Here is a 23,481-nt window from a genome sequence, read left to right on the forward strand (position 1 = left end):
CTTGTCCAAGCATATAGCAACAAATACACTAAATCCTTAGACAAGATAGTCCATGCTCCTGTGAAGTGCTTAAAACAAGAAAAGAGAAAGTCACTTTTGCTTTACAACTCTGTGCCACAATTTCATTGTCATCACACCGATTTTGGCTTGCTGCATCAAAAAAAAAAACAAAAAACCAAACACAAACAAAAATACCCAACCTGGAAAGGGCCCAGTGTTTCCTTCCTCACATTCTATTCTCCAGGAGGTGGGGTGGGGCTTTTGGAAGAATGCCAGTGAAAAACCCAGTGCCCACCACAGCTCTACTCCTCCCCTCAGCCCAGGGCACCTTCCATGTGACTCTCCCACAGCACTAAACCAGACTCAAGCAGAGCTTTGAAATGCTTTTCCCTTCCTTTGCGCCAGGAAGATTTAAAAAAAAATCCCCTTAACCACTGAGCTCAGGCTGAAACAAACCAAGTTATTTAGGGAGCAGCTCCTCCCTAATTTCATAAATACATGTATCAACAAACCTGGTAAAAATGGCAGAGGTTGCCTATTGTGAAGAAGAGTCTCTTATTTATCCCTTTACTGGCAGCAAATCCTCTGCCAGTTTATACTCAGGAGATACCCAGAGACAAATGAGAACTTGGGGAAGTTTCCTCTTAACTTGTCTCATCACAAATTTCTGAGTGAACAGCCCGGGAAAACAGCCATGCTGTACACAAACCACCCTTGCTGGAAACAAACTGTTGTCCCAAAAACAACAACTGAGCTTTATCCCATTTTCCCAGATAATTCTGGGGAAAAAAATTATCAACCTGCTGCCAGTCCCTGTGCCAGCCCTACTGCAACAATGCTGTGCTCCCAACTCCCCAGGCCACGGAACATGTTCCATCAGCTGCAGCTTCTTGTGCCACCAGAGGCTGTTGTGGCAGCTCTTCCACTTGTGTAGTTGTTGGTCCTGGCTTCTGAGCCAGGAAGAACTTGTCCAAACTTTGAGATTATTCCAAGAGGAAGTTGTACTTCTTAGTTTCTTCTCCTCAATAGACACAGCATGAAATTGATCTCCCCACACCCTCCACGTCTCTCCTTCTGTATTCATTCACCTACCAACCCTTCTCAGGCATGTGTAATTTCATAACACCTGCTGCTGTATTCACAGGATTCAGTTCTAGGAAAGATACAATAACCTATTGTTCAACAGAAACTCCGTGCTTTGTTCTTCTGGTTTTTTTCTTTTTAATAAGAAACCAAAATTACTTTTAAAGGAACAATTTGTTTCAAGCAATCATTTTCAACTGAAATGCTGTAGATAATTATTTGCATAGCAGTGGCCTTTATGGGACCAAGATATGAGTGAGAACATGTTCCTGTTACCAAGCAGGTTGGCTTCCAGGGGATACCAAAGGGTATTTCTCACCCCCTGCAAGACTGTAGCAGATAACACTGATGGAAGATTCCTGCTTCTCATGAAGATGAGGGAAGAGTTTCTGCATTCAGTAAACAAGTTTTATGTGCACAAAACCCATTTAAGTTGGCTCTGCAGAAAAGCCAGGCTTTGGTAAGGTTTAACTCACATCAACTTTCACAGGATATTAAACACCTCTCAAGGACTGATCCAAGTCCCATCTGATAAGAATGAATGCTGGACTCAGCTTGCAGTGCCCACATCTGGTACTCCTCATGTTTTCATTAAATACATTACACTCCAGAAAAAAAATATAAAAGGGAAGAAATGAAAAAAACCCACAATTTAAGAATCTACAGTCAAGCTGCCATTACAGTCATGTCTTTTATATACCAGAGCCACTGCTACAATGCATTGTTTGTTCCCATTATTGTTTTGGAAGCCAGCACAGAGTCACTTTATCTAATCAGCACATCCAAGGGACTCTGTGATAGAGGACCTGGAAGCAGTTCTTAATTTCCACTCAAGCTGTATTGAGAGATGGAAGAAAAAATACTTGAAAAAGTGATGAAAATTTTTTATTAAAGGCAGCTCCTTTTTTTTCTCTCCTGGTTTTGTGTGAAAATTAACTTCCCATGCTGTTCATCTACTGTCTTCTGCACCTCTGGAACCCAGTGGCCAATATCCATCAATATCCATCAGCCTGGAGGGGAGAAAGTGCAGCCTGAAAGAGTTTTATAATCTTGTAACTTTCAATAAAAATGTGTTTTGAGTAGAAAAGACTCAAGTTATTGCTCTCAGAAAAGCAAAGAGCTGTTGTGCAAACCAGCTCTAGATCAACTTCACTCATTTTCCTCTGCATGGTAGGGCAGAGACCAAGGGATAGTGGATGCAAAACTGTTGGAAATTAAGTGTTCCTTTGGTCTTCTGTTCACAGAGGAGCTTATGTTGTTCTTCTGAAGAGGCCTGTGATTTCATTTCTTTAATTTAAAAGTATCAGGGATGACTCTTTTCTGATTCTGGTGAGGATATGCTTTTGTGCATTAAGTTAGGCTTATTAAGAGCTGCTTGAGGGATTTCACAGGCTGGATCTTCAGCACAAACAGCTTTTCCCAAAAAAACCCCAAGAATCTTCACTTTTATCTGTCTCTTCCAAACAATCCTCTAAAAACACCCACACCAAGAAGATCCCTCTTCACTCAGTGAGCCCTCTCCAGTTCACTTTTCTTAAGCAGTCCCCAGGAAGGTTTGAATTTTTAGTGCTAAAAAATAGAAAGAGAGAAATGGAGAGAGACTTCGCTTTGTGCCACCCTTCTCATCCTCACAGGCATTTTCAGACATCTTCATCAGTTCATATTTATGAATGATCCAGTGGCAGAGGAACCCCTGCAGTGCCTCACCCCCTTGCAGGTCATTTGCGCACACAGACCCACACAGAGCATTCACAGCAATGTGGTGCATGAGAGACAAGAACAGTGCAGAAACCAGCTCAATGAGATTATTATTTCTCAATGGTTCTAGTGCCTGAAATGATGTTATTGAAGTTACATTTTCCAGTCAATCTGGCAATTTCTCTTATTAAGCAGCCTGGAGTGTACTGGGGAGAGTCCAACACTGAGCTGGAAAGATGAAATATTGCTGATACACTGTTTGTGTTATCTGAAGAAACTACCTTTCAAAAGTAAAAATTAAAGAGGAGTAAGATACATTTTCAGACTGATCTCTCATGAAAGTTATCCAAGTTAGCAATTGTAATATGGTGAGAAATGACCAATAAAGTCTAACATCATTCCCAAGGAAGAATGTCTCGCTAGATACAACTGGATTTATTAATCTAAGCAGCAGGCAGCAGTAAATCCTAGCTGGCATGGGAATCAATTCTCCCTATTAACTCCATGTAAGCTTCCAAACTTTTTCTTGAATACAAAATGCAGCCTGCTGAATCCAAACCCTGAGGACTTACCTACTTTCAAGCACCAAATGCCATGCTAAGTGAATGTGGACTGAAATAAAATAAAAAAAGATAGCTCTATTGTGGGTTTTCAATCAAATGAAATTAAGTACTGTCAGTTTATTAGATTTTAGCACTCAAATCACTGGTGCCACCTAAGCCTAGAGGCCACTATTACTTGTTTAAAAACCCTGAAGTTAGTCAAAAAAAGGAAAACAAGCTTGGTTTTAATGAAAACCATCATAAATGCTTTCACTGCACAGGGCTTGGCTCCAAGGTGCCTTCCAACTAAGGCAGCTTATCAAAAGGCTATACCCTAGCAGGCAAAAGCTTTTTTTTTTTTTTTTTTTTTTAAATATATCAATAGTTGAAGCCAAAAACATTATCAATGTTCATATTACAAGATATTTCATCTTGGTGTTTTGTTGCGGTTTTTACTGTCTTACCTAATGCTGGAGTTGGACTCACAGGGGTCCAGGGAGGAGATGGGGAGACAGGACTCAAGAGCCATTGGCAGTGCCAAGAACTGGGCACCCTCATGCACAGCCTGGGTGGGAACATGAAGCATAAATCAACAGCTTGGGGGTGACAGAACAGGCAGAAATCAGGACTTCCATCTTTTGAAATGGAGATCAATTTGCTGCAGTCATAGTGATAGTAAATTCTTGCACCTATTCTGCTTTTCACAAACTCTCTTTTGATCCCTATTATGATTCCTTTAAAAACGGTACCTGTTGTCTTTCATCCCCCAAGATCTTACAAAAGAACTGCTAAATCAAGAGGCTTTTAACTTTCCAGGGAGCAAAGGAGTTTAAGAAGTACAAGGTAGTGCTGTACTGAAGAGAAGGGAGAAGGCAGTCTGGTCTGGTGAGTGAGCCTCGCAGGAGTGCACAGAACTCTTCTGGGCAGAGGTAGACAGCCAGAATTTGAGAAGAAAAGCTATAGATGCATCCTAGGTGTTGAAACATGTGCATGTCCTCTCTTTCCACTGCATGCAAAGAATTAACTGCCCGGATATTGTGTTACAGAATGTCTTGTCATGATGGATGGACATCTTTCTCAAAAGCATTTGGCACCCCTTAGGCAATTCAGAGGATGGTTCACAGGAAGGAAGCTCTTTGACCTGTATTATGCAGGGAGTGAGACTAGATTTTGAATGGCTCATTCACAATCCAGTCTTTAAAAAAACCAAAACAAAACAGGTGAAGGCACCATTTGGGATTAAATTGGCTGAAAAGAAATATCACAGTTCAGTGAAAGGATAATTTTTGCCCATAATAAGTCTTTTCGGCAGTTTTGACCAGCTCAAACCTTGAGAGCCCACCTCAAATGAAGCAGAAGGATACATCGGTACTATTGCAGCAGAGACAAAAAGCAATCACTGACAGGGTTCCCTGAGCTACCTTTTACTGGTGAAAAGATGTTTAATCTCAAACAGAGGAAAACTGGAATAACCACTTCCAATATATACCTGGATAGGAAGTAAAGAGATAGAGCATGAGTTCTGAAATAAAAGCAGGAGTAATGAAAACTATCATTGGATATCTTTGAGTTTGTAAATTAGAGGCTTGAGACAACAGTTTTTAATTCTGGGCTTTGCTACAGACAATTTTTCCCAGTTTAGCAGGTAAATTGTCAAGAGCAAATCTCTTGTGACAGGCAGTAGACAAAGCAAAGGAAAAACCATTGGATTCAACAGACAGGGAAGATGAGGTGGCAAAAAGACATAGTGCCAACATTCAGCCTGGTAATACTTTATGCAGAGGGACTTAACTGTAGTTGTAATGCCTTTTTTTGTTGTATTTCTATAATACTTTAAAGAGAGTCCTTGTTACAAAAGTAAATTATGTGCCCCAAAGAGCACATGCAAAATTTTAGCACCTGTAAACTTACAGCAGTCCATGTGGAGAGCAACTGAAGAGAGGAAAACCAAGCTTAAGGAAATCTTTTAGAAAACATAACTCCTTAGATGAGTTGGGAAAAGCCCCTTCTTACAGCAAATCACATCCTGCTTCCCTGCTGTTCTCATCAGTCTGACATAAGCAACGCTTGTCCCAGCAAGATATAACAAGGGGTGGGCAAGGGGAGCCCAGCAGGGCTTTTTCAAGGAAGGTCACCTGGCCACATGTCCAGGTTAGCACCCTCTCTCTGCTCCCAGTTACAAGCCTGCTCTGATTCAGGGGAAAGGCACAGAAAATTAAATGAAGGCTCAAATCAAGGAGATTTACTGTGCTAGTTCAAGAGGTGGCTGAGATTGATACGGGTCCGTGTGTGGTATGCATCAATTTCAGTGCCCACAGCAATAAGAAAATCTGTGCAAACCACAGGAAAACAAAAACAGCAAAAGAAAAAAAACAGGCAAATCAGGCAACAGAAGAGATTCACTTCAGTGCAGTAACATTTAATAAAAGCATAAGCCAGAGATCAAGGTGTGAAGCAAGCAAATAGATTTAGGTGAAACCTATCTCCAACAGCTTTTTGCATCATCCCATGGGTCAGTGCACCAAGGCATCTCATAGCCAGGTTTGCCAGCAATGGGGTGATCCCCCAGCGGGAGCTCCCAGCTCACAGTGCAGCCTCCACCTCTTTTAGCACTGCAAAGACAGCTGGTACTGCAGGAAGGTGACATCATAGGGGAAGACATTCAATGCAGTAGGTGGCAAATCAGGTGCTTTATCCCAGATTTGCACTGCATTTTGATGCAAAGTGCTTAAAAACCAGTGGGAGTCAAAAAATAAGGAAGAAGTTCCAGACAGCATTAACTATTTTAAAAGAAAGATTTCTGGCACCCCATTTAGACTTGTTTCCAGCTTATCCACGAAGCTCCGCTAAACCCTACTAAGACTTAATTCCCATAAATGTGATTCTCCCTCACAGTGTTCAGCTAAGTAGCAACGTTTCAAAAAAAGTAAATACCAAATCGTGGGAGTTGGATTATTCATTCATGTGGTAAAAAACATTATGAATACATACAGATGTTCCCACTTCATGACTGATCTAAACATATGTAGATTTTAGACTCTGACACACAAACCATCTATTATGCAATGGCCCATGTACATGCTGCTTCTATCCTAGACTGTGTCAGGAGGATTCACAGGAGCTGCGTGAGAGATGGAATAAGCTTATAGCTAAAAGACTAAAGAAAGTTTAAGCAAGAGCCTCACTTAAAATGAAAGGAAGGAGGGAGAAGGAGAGAAATCAAAGAGTCAGGGAATATCAGATTTAGCAGGACAACAAGATGAAATATGGAAGTTTCAAAGCTCCAAGTTATTTGATGTTGGAACTGGTGCAGCCTGCCCTCATCAAACTAGCTGTTGAAAATTTGTCTGAATTGCCCATTAAATCTTGCTTCCAACAAGCTCGGCTCCTGTGTTTGCCCACTTCTTGCTTCCCATCAAGCCTTGACTTAGCTTCAGGCTCTGCCAACATCCCATCCTCCAAACAGGCGGATGTCAAAGATCAGCAGAGCACCACTGGGATGAAAGCAAACATCTGTTTAGTATAAAAGGTGGATGAGACCCCACTCCAGCAGAGTTATTAATGTATTCCAGCTGTTTTCTATGGCTGCCTTCATGCAAACTGCTGTGTTTTACATCACACAGCTGATGCAAAGCAAGTGGAGAACCCAGTCTCAACTTCAGCCAGCACAAGAATTCACAAAAGACATGGAAACTCCTGGTGAAATTCAGAACAAGTTGCTGCAAGTTCTGCTCTGTGACCCTCTGAAAGAGTCATAAAAACACTTCTTGTGAGTACCTGTAAGCAGAGACCACCTTGGGATTTTCACATGGAAATCCTGCTCTGTGCAGAATTCAAGCCCCGTAGTTCTGTAGGTTAATTTTCCCTTGGGCTTTTTTAAAATCCAAAACCATGCCAATCAAAGGATTAGCCAGGAGCAAGGCGCCAGCCACAAGGAGCCACAGGTTGGGAAACAGGAACACTGGTTAAAACAGCACTTGCAATTTGGTGAGAGTCCAAGCTCTCCCGACCATCACAAACGCCAGAGGGACTGGCTCGTGGCAGACTCATGCCTAGGACTGAGGAAAAGTCAGTTTTGCATTGCCCTAGGCAGAGAGCTCCTCCCCTCTGAACAAGGGAGGGCACCTGGATGGGAAGCGCAGAGGCGCAGGAGCTCTCCGGGGCTGGGTTGAGCAGCTCCAGCAGCGCAGCTCCAGCAGCGCAGCTCCACCTGCACCCCAAACCTGCCCTCTCCCCACGTACCACAAGCCGAGGCCAGGCAGGTTTATACCAAAATAAGGCCACATGTCTGAAAAGATGCAACACGCACCTGAAAGGTTGCAGCTGGGAGTTTTACAGCTTCCAGACGACAGGAAGTACCAATGAAGTCAGGAAAGTTCAGGTGTAGCTAAAGACTGCAGAGTCTTGGGAAGAGGGAAAATGCATATGACAGCCTTTCTCCAGGCAGGAACACAGACCATTAAATGTAATGCTTCACATTATGCTTCCAAATACCCACTTAATTTTGATTCAGCAAGGCACTCGTGCTAATAAAAATTAAAAGCAGCAGGTTCTGTTGAGTGTGTAATGGATGTGTGGAAGAGCAGCATGTGCAGGTATATCTAAAATTAACTATGAATACTAAACCTGACTACTTTCCAAGTCCAGGGAAGTCTGGGGAGCACTGCAACCACTTGGATGCAAGCCCTTGGCAGGGTGCTGTGCAAGTGCCCACCCAGCTCCTCACCTCATCAAGGGTCCTCAGGATTATGGGGGGACATCCCCACACCAGGTATCTCCCTTTCCCACCTCTCTAACCCCCAGATGGAGTCTGGATTCTCTGAGAACAAATATTGCCCAGAGTTTACCTCTTGCCACTGCATGCCAGAACCAAAGGCAGCTGCTGATGATACATTTCCAGCAATTTTGCACAAGTATGGATGTCTGTGGGTCCACAGCGGTGCAAGAGAGCTAAGCATGTACTCAGGGAGATGAGAGGGAAGAGATTGTCTCCCTGAACGTCAGATACAGCAGGTCCATTTAATGACTAAACACACATGACTGTTTGCTTATAAAACAGTGTCACACAAATCTTCTAGGAGCTAATTGCCTATTATAGCTCATGGTGCTGCTGGAGTCAGGTGCTGATGATAAAGGGTCCTTTCAAAAGGAGGGAAAGCCAGTGGAGCTCTGTTCGCCCGCCTCCACCACAGTTTCCAAATGTTTTGTTTTCCAGTTCCCACAAAGTGAATGCTTATCCCCCCCTCAAAGTGATGGGGCCCCTCTGCCAAGCTCACTTGAGTGAGAAGATTGGGGATAAATTGAAATACAAGAGGGAAGAGGAGTTTCTTTGATTCTTTTTTGAAGTTGCTATTATAATTAATAATAACAAAATTTTCTCTGTTTTCTCAAGCCTCTTGCCCAGCCTCACAAATCATGGCACCTATCTCTCAACTGTCTCTGCAGCCAGCCTGGAGCTGGGTGATATTTGCGACCACTCTGATGGCAGCAATCACCTCCCATGGCCTGGCTACAACAGCAAGGAGCAGGGAATGGCAGGGAAAAGATCCACATGCTGCACAGCAAGAACAGGCAAGGGAGCAATGGACCACAGAGTGACACCTGGCTTTGGAGGAAAATAGGAAGCAATGAGTGATGTACCCTCTGTCTCTGAGCTCTCCTAACCTCACCCTGATTTTAACTCCACAGGTACAAGGTTTGTCACCTGGGCTGTCTGATCCAGATCTGTACACACCTGAGCATCTTCCCACTGATTCCAGGCATATCTCTGTGGCTCTATCCCGGGATGCCATGTAGTCCATTCCTACCTCAAACTCACATCCCTCTGATTCCCCTGCATGGTTTCACTGCTGCAGAGGCGTCAGCTGAGGATGAACCTGCAGAGATGGTGCCCCAAGATCCCCCCTGCTCCTGGGGACTGCTGGGCTGCAGGTTGGAGGCCTTCTAGCAGCAGGAGCAGCAGAGCACAGCGTCTCATGGCAGGAAGGAACAGGATCTGTTTACGCAGTGGGTTGCATGGGAAATTCATTACATTATTGAAAAAAACCCTTAGCAAAAACATATACCTTCATCTGATGCCAAGAGTTTAATCCTACCCAAATGGCACCACATTCCATAAAGAAATTATCCTCTATAAATCACTGGGACAGGAGCAGGTCACATCCCTCACATTTCAGGGTGAACGATTCACTGCAGTAAGGAAGGACCCTGTACGGATCAGCTATCATGCCCACAAGGGGAAAGGAGGGGATCTCCACTGAAATCTTATGGAGAAGCAATTTATTGCTGGGACAACTCCACCATGTGGGTTGGTGGGACAACACTGGGGACTGCTGGAGGTTTGACTCAGACCCTCATCATTTGTATGGTCATGCATGTGGTTGCTCAAAGACCGAGGAGCAGATCCATGCTGTAGCTTGACTATTTGGCTGGAAAAGCAGCTGTCTGGAGCTGCACCATCCCACCCTCAGCCTCAGTTGAGAGCTCTCACAGGGCAGGGACTGAGTGTGCTGGACCTCTGGGCTCCCCAGGTACTGATAGGGCTCTGAGGAGGGACAGAAGCTGGGAGGGAAGAATTACTTGGAATCTCAAACAAGTTAGTTTACTCAATCTCTGCAAACAACTTGGCACATGACCTCCAAAACAGAAGCACGCACCAGATCAAGGACCTACATCCCTCCTTTGGGGAAGAGGAAGATGCAATGAAGCAGAAGAATGCAACAAATCCTGTTTTCATCCACACACCTGGCAGCAGGGAGCCAGATCATACTCTTACAGCACAAGTTCTTGCCCTCCAGGACAAAAGCATGTTTATACTCTTTGAAACTGCTCCACAGTCCTTCTCACCACTGCTATTCTCCCCAGACATGAGCCAGTTCCTAACTTACAGCTTTGTTACAATAAATCACACAAGTGTTCATTACATATTGAGACTGGAAGTTGGAGCATTGCTGGGAAGAAAACCACAGTGCCTTCCACCTTGCTAACATGAACCTGCACAATACAAAACAGATCAGTTGTGAGAAGTGATTGAGTTGATCATCTCTTCATCTCTCAGCTACACTAAATAATTTACAGGGCCATTTTGGGCCTTTCTTTTCCCTCCTCCCCACAAAACCTGCAGCTGCCAACTATGCTGGCATCTACAGCAGCTAGAAAACGAATTTCCCTGTGAAGCAAATTCTTCCAGGATGAATTGAATGAAGGCAGAGCTCATAATTGCACATTACTGAAAACATTTCTGATAAAAAAATGGGGAGATATTTTTATCCACATCTCCAGTTGAAAATTGCTGGGAAAGATGCTTATGAAAAGCCATCATCTCCAAGCATGTAATTATCGGATCCTTGAACAAAAACACACGGTCAAAGGAAAAAAAAAATACTTCCATTGAAATAAAAAAATCGGGGGTGGCAATTGTTAGGAATGGAGGGAGAGAAATTCTTCATCCTGTGTGATTTTGCACATTTCAAGTTACCCGACTGATTTGTAAAGCCACAGATTAATAAACTTGGCAGCTAAGAACATCAAGCTCTTAGTAATTTTTTTTTCGTTATGAACAGAATAATAATAATAATAATAATATTATAAGAAAAAAAAATCAGAAGCAGACTGGCAGTCAGACTGTCACAGACTCAGAATCTCCTAACGCCCACGCAAGCACATTTGTCTTGAAACTGAATTCTGCCACCTTGAATAGACAGGCGTACAATGACCTGGGGGCCCCACCCTATCAAGGCTTAAGACCATGCCTACCCTGATGGGATTACTCACATGCTAAAAATTATGCAGTAGCTGAACTGACAGCTGAAAAGAGCCTTAAATGTTCTTATGCCTGGTAGCATTCCATTGTCAATTGATGAACATTGCTAAATATTTATTTTTGCTCTACTTTTTTTTCTCTGGCTCTGCATTAGCACTGCCTTCTGATTATTATTACTTGTTATATTTAATTGTTTCTTTTATTTGCAACACCTACACATGCCTACACACAAAAGCAGAGGTGTCCTTCCCTCCAAGTTGCCCAGTACCTTTTTCTGACCTTCTGGGTAAAGTTGCATGATTTCCACTCTTGAGTTAGGTGCATAATGTCACAAGCAATAAACATTGGCATCCGCACACAATCAATTTTAACAGTCCATTTTCAAAAGAAATCAAATCCTACATGCCCTAACATATGCAAACACTTTGGCAGTGCAGTTACCCTTGGCTTCTATGGATTAATAAAACAGAAAAAACATTATAAAGAATAATGATCCTGGACATAAAGCCAAAAGCAAGACTTTACACACCACATGAAACTCAGTCCCCTTCTGTGGGTCACTCTAAGCCAGAGTGCACCTCTTGCAGTGGCAATGAGATTTTCTTAAGCAGGCTGGCAGGGAGGTTAATGCCTGGGCTGGAAACTGGACTCCAACAGTTAATGCTGGAGAGAAAACCTCTATAGCAGTTGTTCAACTGATACTGTGGACCAACATTTGTATTAAAACTCCCTGGCCTCTGCACTGAAAAACATCCTTCTCTTAACAAATCTGTACTAAAAAAATGTGCTTGAACACAAACTTTTGAGAGGAAAACTCTGTAACCTCCATACTAGAGGAAAAAAACTGAATAAAAAAATAATTCATTTCTATAGGCCATGAAAAGCTGTAGGCTATTACTTTCATCTTTTTTCTTCTACAAAGAGCAATTTCAGTGGAATGGGTCATCGCTAGAAAAGAGCAAGAATTCATTTTGACTGCACAGATCAGCTCATTTAAACTTAAAAGTTTAGTCAACAAAACTTTATAGACCTGGTCACCAAAGTCCTAAAGCCATCAGCAGGTATCCATAAGACCCTAAGGAGGAGGGTCAGTCACAAGGCTGAAGAACAAATAAAGCAATGTTCAGCTTAAAAAAACCAAACCAAAACAACATGCTACCAGAGTGGGGGCGAGAGAATGACAAATCCATCTCCCTCTCTTTCAGTTCCTGGAGCTGACTCTCTGTGTGTGAGCTGTTAACACCAAATGAGGAGGACTAACTGCAAACCTGGATCTACCACAAATAAGTCATGCCCACTCAATTGCTTTCCATATGAGAGCAACATTTCTGGATAGACAGAAAATGCAAGTTGCTATGTCTCAATTTTAGAAACGCTTCTGACACTGTTTCACATGCTATTTTTGTAAGTATGTTTGGGAAGCAGGATACAGATGATTATGAAGTGTATGCAAAACTGATTGGAAAACCACACACTGAGAAAATTCATCAGTTGTTCACAATCAGGAGGGAAAGGTGTATTAAATGAAGTTCTGTGGGGACCCTTCACCAGCCTGGTATGGCTCCCAGTTTTGACTAAATGACCTGGATGGTTGCAAAGAGATTGATCTTACTAAGTTTACTGACAGCTACCAGGCATGAGGGACTGGAACGAGGCTGGGAAGTAAATTTTGAACCCAAAATGACTCATACATGTTTGAAAAGACAGATGTACAATTTGGTAGAGGGGCATGCAAGCTACCAGACCCAGGCAGGAACAATCTGATGAATGAAGGAAAATCTATCGAAATGACATCAAGGACTCTTCAGATACTGTGGGCTGCAAACCAAATGTAAACCCACAGTGCCATGTCATATGCAAGAAGAGCTCATACCCTGGTACAAGTAAGGTGGGTATAGTCTACAAAATCTGTAAAATCGTCCTTTCATTTTACTGAGCACTGATAAAAGCCTTGGCTTGAATGCAGTCCCCAGGCTTGGGTACCACAGCTCAGTAACGATGTGGCCCAGCTGGAGTTCATGCAGATTGAATCAGTGCAGGCTGGTCAGACATCTGCAAGACCACAGCTTCTGGGGCTGGGGGGAGAGATGAATTTTCTATGCTAAAAAGAAGAGAAGGAGAAGAAAAAAAAGTATTATTACTCTCTTCAGATATTCAGAAGTGTGATGCACAGAGGGAAAGGAGTAATCTGTCATCTGTGTTAGGACAGGAAGCAAAGGCACCAAAATTGCAAATAATCAAAGCTTTTCCTTAATATCTCAGTTTACTGAATTAATTTGAGCTGATGTGGTGTTTCCAGATTGGATATATTAAAATACAATGTGGATGGATGATATCATAGGTATGGCCGATACTATCTCAGGGCAGAGGAATAGCACAAACTCTCTCTGCCCAGTTTTGACTTAAGGAAATTAAGATCAATGATTCAGACCCAGAGATGTTTGTCTTGGTACAGACACCCCAGTTAGTTTTTCTCTTAATCTTCCATTTGACTGCAACAGAGGCAAAGCTGACAAGTGACGTAAGCAGCCTGATGAGCAGGAGTTATATTAAATAGCATTATTGTGATGAATTCTTCAATAAGAAAGATAAAATCTTTCTTCCTAGGAGATTTATCTATGAAGATTTCCTCCTGTCTTATTCTAGCTCCTCACATTAGTTTTCTATCCCTTTCAGGCATGTTTTTCTCTATTCTTCCCCCTGCTTATTTGGCAAGCAGAGAGAAAACAGGGGAGCTGATCCCTTAAAAACCTAGAGCAGGAAGGGGCAGAGATCTATTAACAGGTCTCTTTTTCTGGCCATCCCCACCCTGCAATAAAGGGTGCAGTTTGCCAGTCTGGAAAAAGGGACAGGAAATGCTGCTCTCCTTAGTCTGCAGAGAATCCATCTCATGCTAAAAGCATGGCTTCTAATGGCAACAAAAAACCCCACACCTAAAACCAAACAACAAACCCAAAGAGAAAAGTACTGAAGATCCTCACTCATCTACTGTCTTTATTCTTCCTTTGCCTTCTATACAAATTGTATTTTAAAAAGATCAAAAATAGTGAAGTCACCCAAATGGATACATCTGAAAGACAAATGGTCATCTGTGCTCTCCTCAATTAACATTTGACTTGGGCTGGTTTGGGACGGGATCCTCTGTGGGTAACTTGGAGCAGCACAAAGGAGATTCAATGCGTTCTGTTGCTCTGCCCATTCCTGCAATGATCCTGCAGTAAGGACTAGCTGAACGTGAAGTTTGCTAGAGCAGGACATAGAAGGTGTTCCTGGACTTCAGAGAGGCCATAAAGCATTTCAGGGAAGCCCTCCAATAGCAGGACTACAAACGCTCTTGTGGAAACACACTATCACCCTCCTATCAGCAGAACCACTCACTCTTAACTACAAGATAAACACTCCCCCCACCTCCCATAAAACGTCACTGCTACTTTGCATTTTCTGACCCTTCCATTCTGAAGGTCAGACAAAATCTCTCTATTATTAAAAAGTACCATCAAAAAAATCTGAGAGCAACTGAAGGAAAGAAAAGAAATCGCCAATACCCTAATAGTGGTGGGCCCAGAAAGCACTTCTGAAATGTTTGGGTGCTTCTTTGAAACAATCCATCTGGTTTCACCTATTCCACTTAAAATGCTAAAATGAGTGATAAGATTGCAATTCCCTTCATTGCTTCCATTCTAGATTTCCAGAAAGCATTCCCATGAAAGTATGGGCTTGGTCCTCAGGAACACCACATGCATAAGCTGTGAGGGTCTCACACCAGGGTAAAAAAGGCCTCCTTACCCACCCGGCGACTGCACCATTCCCTTGTACATAACACAACATTGACCCAAGATTCCCCAGAAATGTTTGGGGCTGACATCAGGAAAATTTCTCATTTGATCACCCAGCATCCAGACAATATCACCATCTGCAACAACACAGCAACCTTGAAGCACCAGGTGTCTCTGGTGACATGTTGCAAAAGCTTCACAAGAGAGCCCTCTGTGGCTGGTGGCATCGAGGAGACCCCTCCAGCACAGTCGGTGTCAGCCACCTCTGAGCCAGTGCCCTGCTCTTGGCTCAGCCCCAAGAGAAGTGTGAGCTCCTGCCAAGTTCTTTTGATCTTTCCATGGAACAAGTGCATTCCTGCCCTGTTAAGTCACACACCCAGACTCCCTCGGCCTATCAGGACTTATCAACGTGTCTCTGGCAGCTTCAAAATAAGCCCCAAAAATGCTTCTTCCTGCGCTGGTAGAGTAGGTGGGCATTGCATCAATCACCATCCATGGGATTAGGCAACACAGCCAGGCTAAGCTGCTTTCCACCTGGTTCATTTTACCCCCAGATTTAGGGAGGGAAAACAATTTTCTAAAGTTAGGTTCATGCTTTAGGGCTTCTTGATGCCAGGGAGAGGACAAAGTCAGTCTCACTATATCCCTTCAGGCAGTGCAAAATGATTCAGAAACCATAAATTACCTCTGTATTTCCAACTCCAACGTCTTTGCTTTCAGAAGAGAAATGCTTGCATCAGAGCTGAAGACAAGCTCCATGTAGCACATTCAGCTGCAACAAGCAAAGCTACAGCATGCAACAAAGTACCTGAATATTGCACTCAGTTAGAAATATAAAACCCCGTCCATCCTGGAAAGACTGGTGCCAGTATTTGATGTCTGCCCTTTGTAAAGGTGTCCTTCTATACACATCTACCTACTCTTTTGCAGAAATGAAATACATTTTTTTAATACTTTACAGTAATAGTGAATTGCTCACCCCAGGTATCTAAAACAGGAGTTAGCAGCTGACTGAAATGGCAGATTTCTAGAAGGAGCTGAAATATTTATTAGACAAGGTAATAGTAGATTATATAGGAGGTGGGGCAATGGCAGTGATCCCACCACATTCAGCAGAGTCCCTTGCCCCCATCTTCCCTCCCAGCGCCCTTTTCACCATTGCTGAATGCCCAGACCATTCACGAATTGATCCTGGAAAATAAAGAGCTACATTTAAATTTTATTTTTTAAAAAGACAAAACAGCTCAGCAATATCTGAGGTGCCATAAGAACAGCCCCTGTGCCAATCTTCCAGGTGGAGAAGGAGAAGGCAGCCTGAAGGGTACTCTCCAGTGGTCACAGGGATAAATTCTTTACAGAGAAGCAAAGATACATTTCACAAATCAAAGCAATTAAGTTTGCATGCAACGGTTTGGATTTGTAAAACCACTTTCAAAGTAGCACATGAAACTGTTAATGATATTAAAGATACTTAAAGAAAATCAGATTAAACAAAAGTAAACTACTGGACAAGGGAGGAAAAAAAAATACAGACAAGGCTCACTCACCAAAGTCTGACTGCAAATCCTTTTTCAGTCCACAAAGCATGTCTGCTGTTATCTATCAAATCATTCAACTAACTGTAAGAGCCGCTCCGTTCTCTCTCCCTGCCTGCGCTGGAATCCCTTCCCAGCCAGTCCGGGCTGCCTCCCACCGCCGAGCGCGGCTGCAGCGCACACGCGGCTCCCGCACTTCCCGGCAGCGAGATCGAACACAAATCGTCCGGGGCTCTCCAGTTTGCGAGGACTCAGAAATGTGGCAATCCTTTAGGAAGAAATACCTTTACACGGCTGTTTAACGTGCGGGTCGCCAGTCCTGCGCAGAAATAGGAAAATGAAGGGTATGGGGGGTTTTTTATGAGGACCTGAAAATCCCGTGCTAGTTCTTTCGGCTCCACTGGCCATGAGGCATTGCCAAGCAAAAGTTGGAAGCGCAGTGATTAACCGGAACAGCTGGTTGAAGGGGAGGCAGCCACTGAACCCTGACGCTCCGGCAGATGCAGCAAATGTCGAGCGGGCACTTCATTCCCGGCGGAATTCCACCCCGCGCCCCGCCGGTGGAGAGCGGGCATCCCGTCGAGATGTGCTGGCCCCTTCCTGCCCGAGCCCCTCGGTGGCTTTCAGGGGCATTTCAGACGGGGGGGTGGGGGAATAAAGAAAGAGACGGGAGGAGGGCGGGCCGGTGGTGCTGCGGCGGAGGCAGCGCTGCCCCCGCGCCGCGCTCAGCGCCAGAACTTGGGCAGCAGCCCCCGAGTTGCAGCAGCAGCAGCAGCAGCAGCAGCAGCAGCGGGGCTGAGCACAAGAAGAGGCTGCGACTGCAGTGTTGCCTGACACACTTTCCTCTCCCCCACCCCCTCTTGGCAAGTGCTTGCAGAGCCTCCAGCACCTTTCAAGGCAATGTCAAGCTGCTGTCAAAGCATTACACTGCCTCCCAAACACACGCACACGGTGCTCGTAAGGGAATATGAGGCTGCAGTCTTGTGTCCTCCGTACAGCATTTGCTGAAAACTCGGTTTAACCCTTTCTTAGGAAGGGCGGAGGAATCAGCACGGGCAAAATGCACGCAAGTCCTGTGTTGAGATTTTGGCTAGAGGAGGCTTTGGGGGCAGTGCTGGGAGCCAGCTGGTCACAGGGAGTTTGGCACCCCAGGACAAGATGCTGCATAGCTTCCCTCGAAACTGCTGGTCCTGCACTGTGGGGGGGATAGGGCACTGTCCTAGGAAGAAATGGTTGCAGTAAACCAGTGCCTCCTTCCTTCATTACTAAAATGGAAAAGTTGGCTGACTTATGTTGAAGACCCAGAGCATGCAGGGTATGCCAGCGCCCTGGCCATGGGGCTGTAAGGGTGTGCACAGGGTCAGTCCTCCAGCACTGTGCAGGTCCCCTCCTCAGCCAAGCTGTGAGATGCAAACTGTGCCAACCAGCTCATGGCAATGTTTTCCATAGTCACCCTATTGCCTTGAGAACTACTGTCATCTATTACAGCAAGATTATACCTACGAACAGTGAAGAGAGATCAAGATATGCATGGACTAAAGCAAAAAAGGCATCTACATTTTTGTATGAGGGTCCAGTCATGGTTGATACTGCTACTAGATTTGTCTGAAGGTGGCCAAGAGGTTAAAAATTTAGAAGGAAGCTCATGGAGAGGCAGCAAGGTTAAGTCTTTTTTCCTTAGGAAAGAAATCAGGTTAAATCAAGAGGACCTAAACACATCTGAATGTGTCAGCAGGAAATTTTTACAGACCTGGGGACCCTAAGTCTGCATGGAGGAGGATAACTGGGTTTCAGCCTAATGCCAGAGTTCTTGTTCAGATCGAAATGCAGCAGCATCTCTATTGTGGTTCCAACTCAGCTGTTTCATGAGTGGACAACTTATACAAAAGCAATAAAATTACTAAGTAATAAAAAACTACTCACAAAAGAGATATTTTGGTCCATAATTTGTTTAAAAGAAGTTGTTCAGTCTGACAATAGACTTAATTAGCAATTGAGGCAAAATTTATAATTAGAAATCTTTTCACACAGCTATTAATGCTTTTGCTGCAGAGAAATTTCATCTTAAAGGAAAAAACATCACCAGTCGCACCACAAATACAAGAAGCTGCTAATTTGAGAATAGCCCATTGCTTTGGATGCCATGAAACGGATGTTTCCAAAATGGTGTTTTAAAGAAAAACCAAAAACAATTGTTTGTGTTTACACCACCATAAAATTCTTCCCAGAATATCTGCTGCACGAAGAAAGTGTGTGAGAAGACAGGTCTAATACACAGTTGAAGCTTCTTGTTTTTGTGGATGAGAACTGGCTGGAGCTGCGCCATTCCTCTGATGCTGGTGGAGAAGGAAGAGGCATTTGGGCATTTCAAGCCCAGGACTGCTGGTGGCATTCGTTGAGCTGCTTGGCAAGACACCAGTGCACCAGGAGCCTGAAGAGGATAAAGATGTTTACTTTATGGTTTCTGGCCAAAATCCACAAACACAACACTTTCTTCATGTTTCAGGTGGCACTATATTAAAACCAGTTGAAGTGAACAGCTTAAGTTTCTAATGGGGAAGGGAAAGGATACACCACACACCCCAACAAAACAAGGCAGCCCAAAAACAAATGGTATAGCATCAAAACGTGTAGGTGTCATAAGAGCATGAGGCATCAACCTGAACTATGGTGACAAACTCGAGGAAGAGTATGTAGAGCTCTAATTTTTCAGGAACAATCTGTGCATTGTCCTGTACCTTCTTGACATAAACTTTAAGCTTGTGTGCTCAGAATTAGCAGCTTTCCAAAAATGCTCTTGCAATATCAACTACATACAAGCCTCACCTACGAATGTATGGTTTTAAAAAGAAGTTGATTTTGTGGAGGTGGGATGTTTAAAAAGTCTTTTCACAGGAAAAAAAAGAAAAGAAAAAAATCTCAGTTCTGTTTTTTTGGCATATTCTGATCTCCTATTACCATCCCAGGAGGAAAGAGGGTTTAGGGAATGCTTTCTTGCACCCTCCCCTGCCCACTTCACTATAAAATGCTCAAGGAGAAAGACAGCACAGGCTGAGGACAGTCCATGGCTAGAGAGCTTCTGGGTGGTCCCTACTGGAAACATCCATCCATGCAGCCTCGTGGCTCTCATCCATACAACTGAAGTGGTGATGCCAGTGAATAAGCCACCACTCTAGAGAAATGGGCATTTACTTTTCTCAGGAACAGGCTGACCTTTGAGTAAAATTCATGTGTTGTAAGTAAGGAGTATCTACCCTTCCATGCACAGACATGTACTAGTGCTCGGCTTAGCATTTCTTGTACCCAACACATCCTGTCCTGCTCAGGAGCCTTATACATCTCTCCCCAGAGCTGCCTTACAAATCCTCCCAGAACCTCGGTGGGAGTGATGCTGCAAACCTTACATGGCCTAAATTGGTTGGGACGGCATTTACAGAATACATTTTTATGCAAACAAGACAAGGAGTACAGCAGAGGGAAGATCACAGGCTATTCAGAATATCCATTATTTAGTCCAATGTTTGATGGGTATTTGTAACCATTACTTATTTAAGCACATCCAAAAGGATCCTTGTCAGAAGTCACAGGACTGTGGAACACTCACACAAGATCCTGACATGAACCATTTAGCACGGAACATGCTCTGAGCTGTGGAGAACATGGAGAGAATCTTACATCACTCCACGTTAGGAAGCCTCAGGAGAATCTCTGAAGACAGCTGAATGAACATAATGAACAGTGAGCCACAAGAAAACGATGAGGAAAAACCCCCAACCACATGCACTTACAGAGCACAGAGAAACTCCAAAGTTGCAACCGCATATGAAATGATATTAATAGCAACAGAAATTGCTTTGGGTTAAGGAAGATTCAGAAGAGACTGACACAGATGCTTTCTACTTTTTTTAAATTCAGATGTTAAATTAAGATTTTCCTTTGCCATCTCCTTCTTTTCATCCTACTTTTTCCATTTAATAATACACGCCTGCACATCAGGGTCTCCCTGGGGCTGGGGACTCATCTTCCTGCTCATCCACCCTCTCAAGGCTTGTTTCTGGCACAGCAGACCTAGTGCTTCCAGTTGTCTTACTGGGAAAGATGGTTTTTACTGGGAATTCTAACCATCTCTGCACAAAATCAAGAAGCTTGGACAGCCTGAACCCTTCCTTGATTGATTTTTGGTTGCAACAGGCAGGGCAGAGGAGGAGGGACAAAAGGATGACCCATCACTCTCTTGGTGGAAGAGACTTCACAGCTGATTACCCAGCTACCCACTGGCTGCATATTTGCTCCATTGCATCTGCTCCAATTTTACATAGTTGTGCTTATTTAGAAACCCCAGACAACTGCATATCAGCCTCAGGCCTCATCTCTGGTCTAAGCAGATGCCCTGATTTTTACATACAACCCCAAAATGCAATGCACTGTTTCATCAATATATTTTTATGGCAAATGGAGAAGGGACTTGAAAAAAAAAATCTCTAAGGAAAAGGCTATTAAAACAGCTTAATAATGGAGCCAGAGGAAGAAGCCCTTTATTGTTCTTTTCTTTAAGTGCAAATTCCACCAGCCAGTCCTAAACATTAATTTATTACGGGTAATGAACACTGAAAGATAAATTGACCCATCCAGTAAGCAATTAGAACCCTTGCTGCACACACACACACAGAGCACTGAGACAGAGAGCGCTGCTAAGGGTACTTCCAAGACCCCCATTCATTCTCTCCACCACCAGAGCACAACACAATGGTTCTTGCGCATTTTTCTGGGTAATCAGACTAGGACACTATGGAGTTGGGGACCCCAGTGCTGATAAGAGAAACAGTGAAAGACAAATAGGCTGCAGTAAAGTACAAGGTCCTTTATTCCCCAGCCAGCTCTAATGATACAAAAGAGCTCGTTCAGGGACCTTGTTAGCAAAGGTCATCCCAACAAAAATGAATCTTGGCTTTATGATGATTTTTTAAGCCAAATGGAGATGAGCTTGACAAGACACAGCAATAAGCAATACAGCAGGAGGTTAATGATCCACCAGCAACCACCAGCTCTGCCAGGGCAAGGTGGGAGTTTATGACCTGGTCCAAAAAAGGAGCAGAGCTCTGGAAGTTGCACGCACAGCATCTGAAAGTGGGTTCAACACTTTCAGGTAGAGCATATTTCTCCCATTTATCTCTACTTCTTGGCTTTATGTACAGAACAAGCATTTTTTTCTGGGCAAAATACACCACCCCATTTGGGGATTCTCCTAATTGGTTTTACTTTTTACCCCCCTCACATCTTTCAGAGCTGGCTGGTATCCCACAGCCTTGTGACACTGGTAAAATCCTCAAGCATGTGTATGGTTGGAGGAACCATGCAGAGACAGAAACCGAGAGCAGCGCCATACCTCTGGAGGAAAAAAAATGCCTGATAGCTCCCATCTTCCCAGCTTTTAGTAATCCATGCACTGGAATGACACCAATTTGTTGACAGCAAAAACAAATGGGGGGCAAGTAAGCACCTAGGCGTTTCAGTGATGGGACTGATTTCCAGTTTTAAGGTCATTAAACCGCTCCAATCTACAGCGAGCGCATGGCAGCTGCACTTGGCACTTCAATATCTGCACCAGTGGCTGCCCTGAAAGGGCCTGTTCATGATCACTCCTCTTCAGCAAAAATGCTGTTTCTTCTTTATATTTTATTCATGTCACCAAGAATGAAAATAGTGATGGGTCTGTTAGCAGCTGGCCAGTATCCACCTTCCTTCCACACAATGGGTGGGCAATTTAGGTGAAGCAAGCTCCAACACAATCGAAATACAGATGAGAGAAAGCATTCTGTCACAGACCTTTGCATATAGAGAGAAAACAGGAAACTGGCACTGCAGCCCTCCAAGAATAGGACACAACCCTAGAGCTCAATCAGCCCAAAGGATGGCAGGAAGCAGACGTATGATATGTGGATGGGTCTGCAAAGCACATCAGCATCCCTGAACCCCTTACTATGTTACATGCCACAAGAGCTCAGGTCTTTGCAATAGTAGGGACTGAAGACTTCTTCCTCTTGATCCAAAAGGACCCAGTGCTTGAGCCCAAACAAAGGACCCTTCTAGTAGCAGGGATGTGGCCACGCCACATCTCACCCCAAAAGACAGAGGCAATGCTACAGCCTGAAGGACAGGTCTTAGTCAGCATCCAACTCCATTCCTGCCTGTGGAAAGAAAAACCTCTGCATCTTCCCCTTAAAGGATTTTTCTTGGCACTGGTCTCTTCAGAGGCAATGCTGCCAATGCAGATGGAAAAATAAGCAAGTGGGTCATCAGTCTTATCCGTTGTCACACAGTTTCCTTTCAATGAGTAGCAGTGTAACAATGCATTAACAATAAATGAAATGCCATGTTAACACTAATTTGCATAGTACAGAGCCACATTGCTCTGCTGCCTCTATTCTCTTTCCAAACTCTCCTGACCTGCATATGAAACGAGATGAAATTTAATTGCTGGGGCATTCAGCAGAATCACTGAATTCCTGCTTAATGAGGCTTCATGTGTACTCTGTTGCATCAGACACCTTCTCTCCAAGGTGCTGTATTAACTAGTTCAGATATAAAATATTTTCCAAGGCACATTTTCATATGCATTTCAACAAAGAAACAGCAGGAAAAGCACTGACTGCAAAAGACAATGTTAGTATCAGTAGCGTGATAAGGCCAGTGAAATCCCAAGAGCACCAAGCTGTATTCCTCAACCAAAAAAAGCTTTAATGGCTTTCATATATCCTCTAGCATGCTACCGTGCAGCATCTATGTTGTGCAACTCTTCTAGAAATGACAAGGCAAAGCTAGGTGAGACCTGGCCAAGGTCTGCATGGGAGACAGCCAAGAACTAGAAGCAATACCAATAATTTGGGTGACTCAGAAAAAGCACAGCCCATGTTGCACCCAGGAGTCAGAGCTCCGGATGGTTTTGCATTCCGATATCTCAGTGAGCTCACTTCATTCAGAAGTCCTTGGCTGAGGAGCTACCTCATGCAAGGCACCTCAGCCTGCACGGACAAGCAGTTCCCTGAAAGGTCAGCTTCTCTCCTCTGTTTTCACTCAGACGTAGC

At 43.8% G+C, this 23,481-nt stretch overlaps 1 protein-coding gene across 7 annotated transcripts in view; it reads right to left on the reverse strand.

The window, feature by feature from the left end:
• The window catches only part of GRIP2 (glutamate receptor interacting protein 2), a 266,417-nt gene that overhangs the window by 65,494 nt on the left and 177,442 nt on the right, over window positions 1–23,481 (reverse strand). Inside the window, exon 1 of one of the 7 annotated variants that reach the window (XM_010390122.4) lies at window positions 16,409–17,142. The exons of the other annotated variants lie outside the window; for them this stretch is intronic. Within the exon in view, the coding sequence (XP_010388424.1) occupies window positions 16,409–16,448 (40 nt within the window). The 5' untranslated portion in view covers window positions 16,449–17,142. Of the gene's footprint in view, window positions 1–16,408; window positions 17,143–23,481 lie in introns of those variants that run through there. 7 annotated transcript variants of the gene reach the window in all.

This window comes from Corvus cornix, chromosome 12 (assembly GCF_000738735.6).
Source record: "Corvus cornix cornix isolate S_Up_H32 chromosome 12, ASM73873v5, whole genome shotgun sequence".
In the NCBI taxonomy this organism is placed as follows: Eukaryota; Metazoa; Chordata; class Aves; order Passeriformes; family Corvidae; genus Corvus; species Corvus cornix.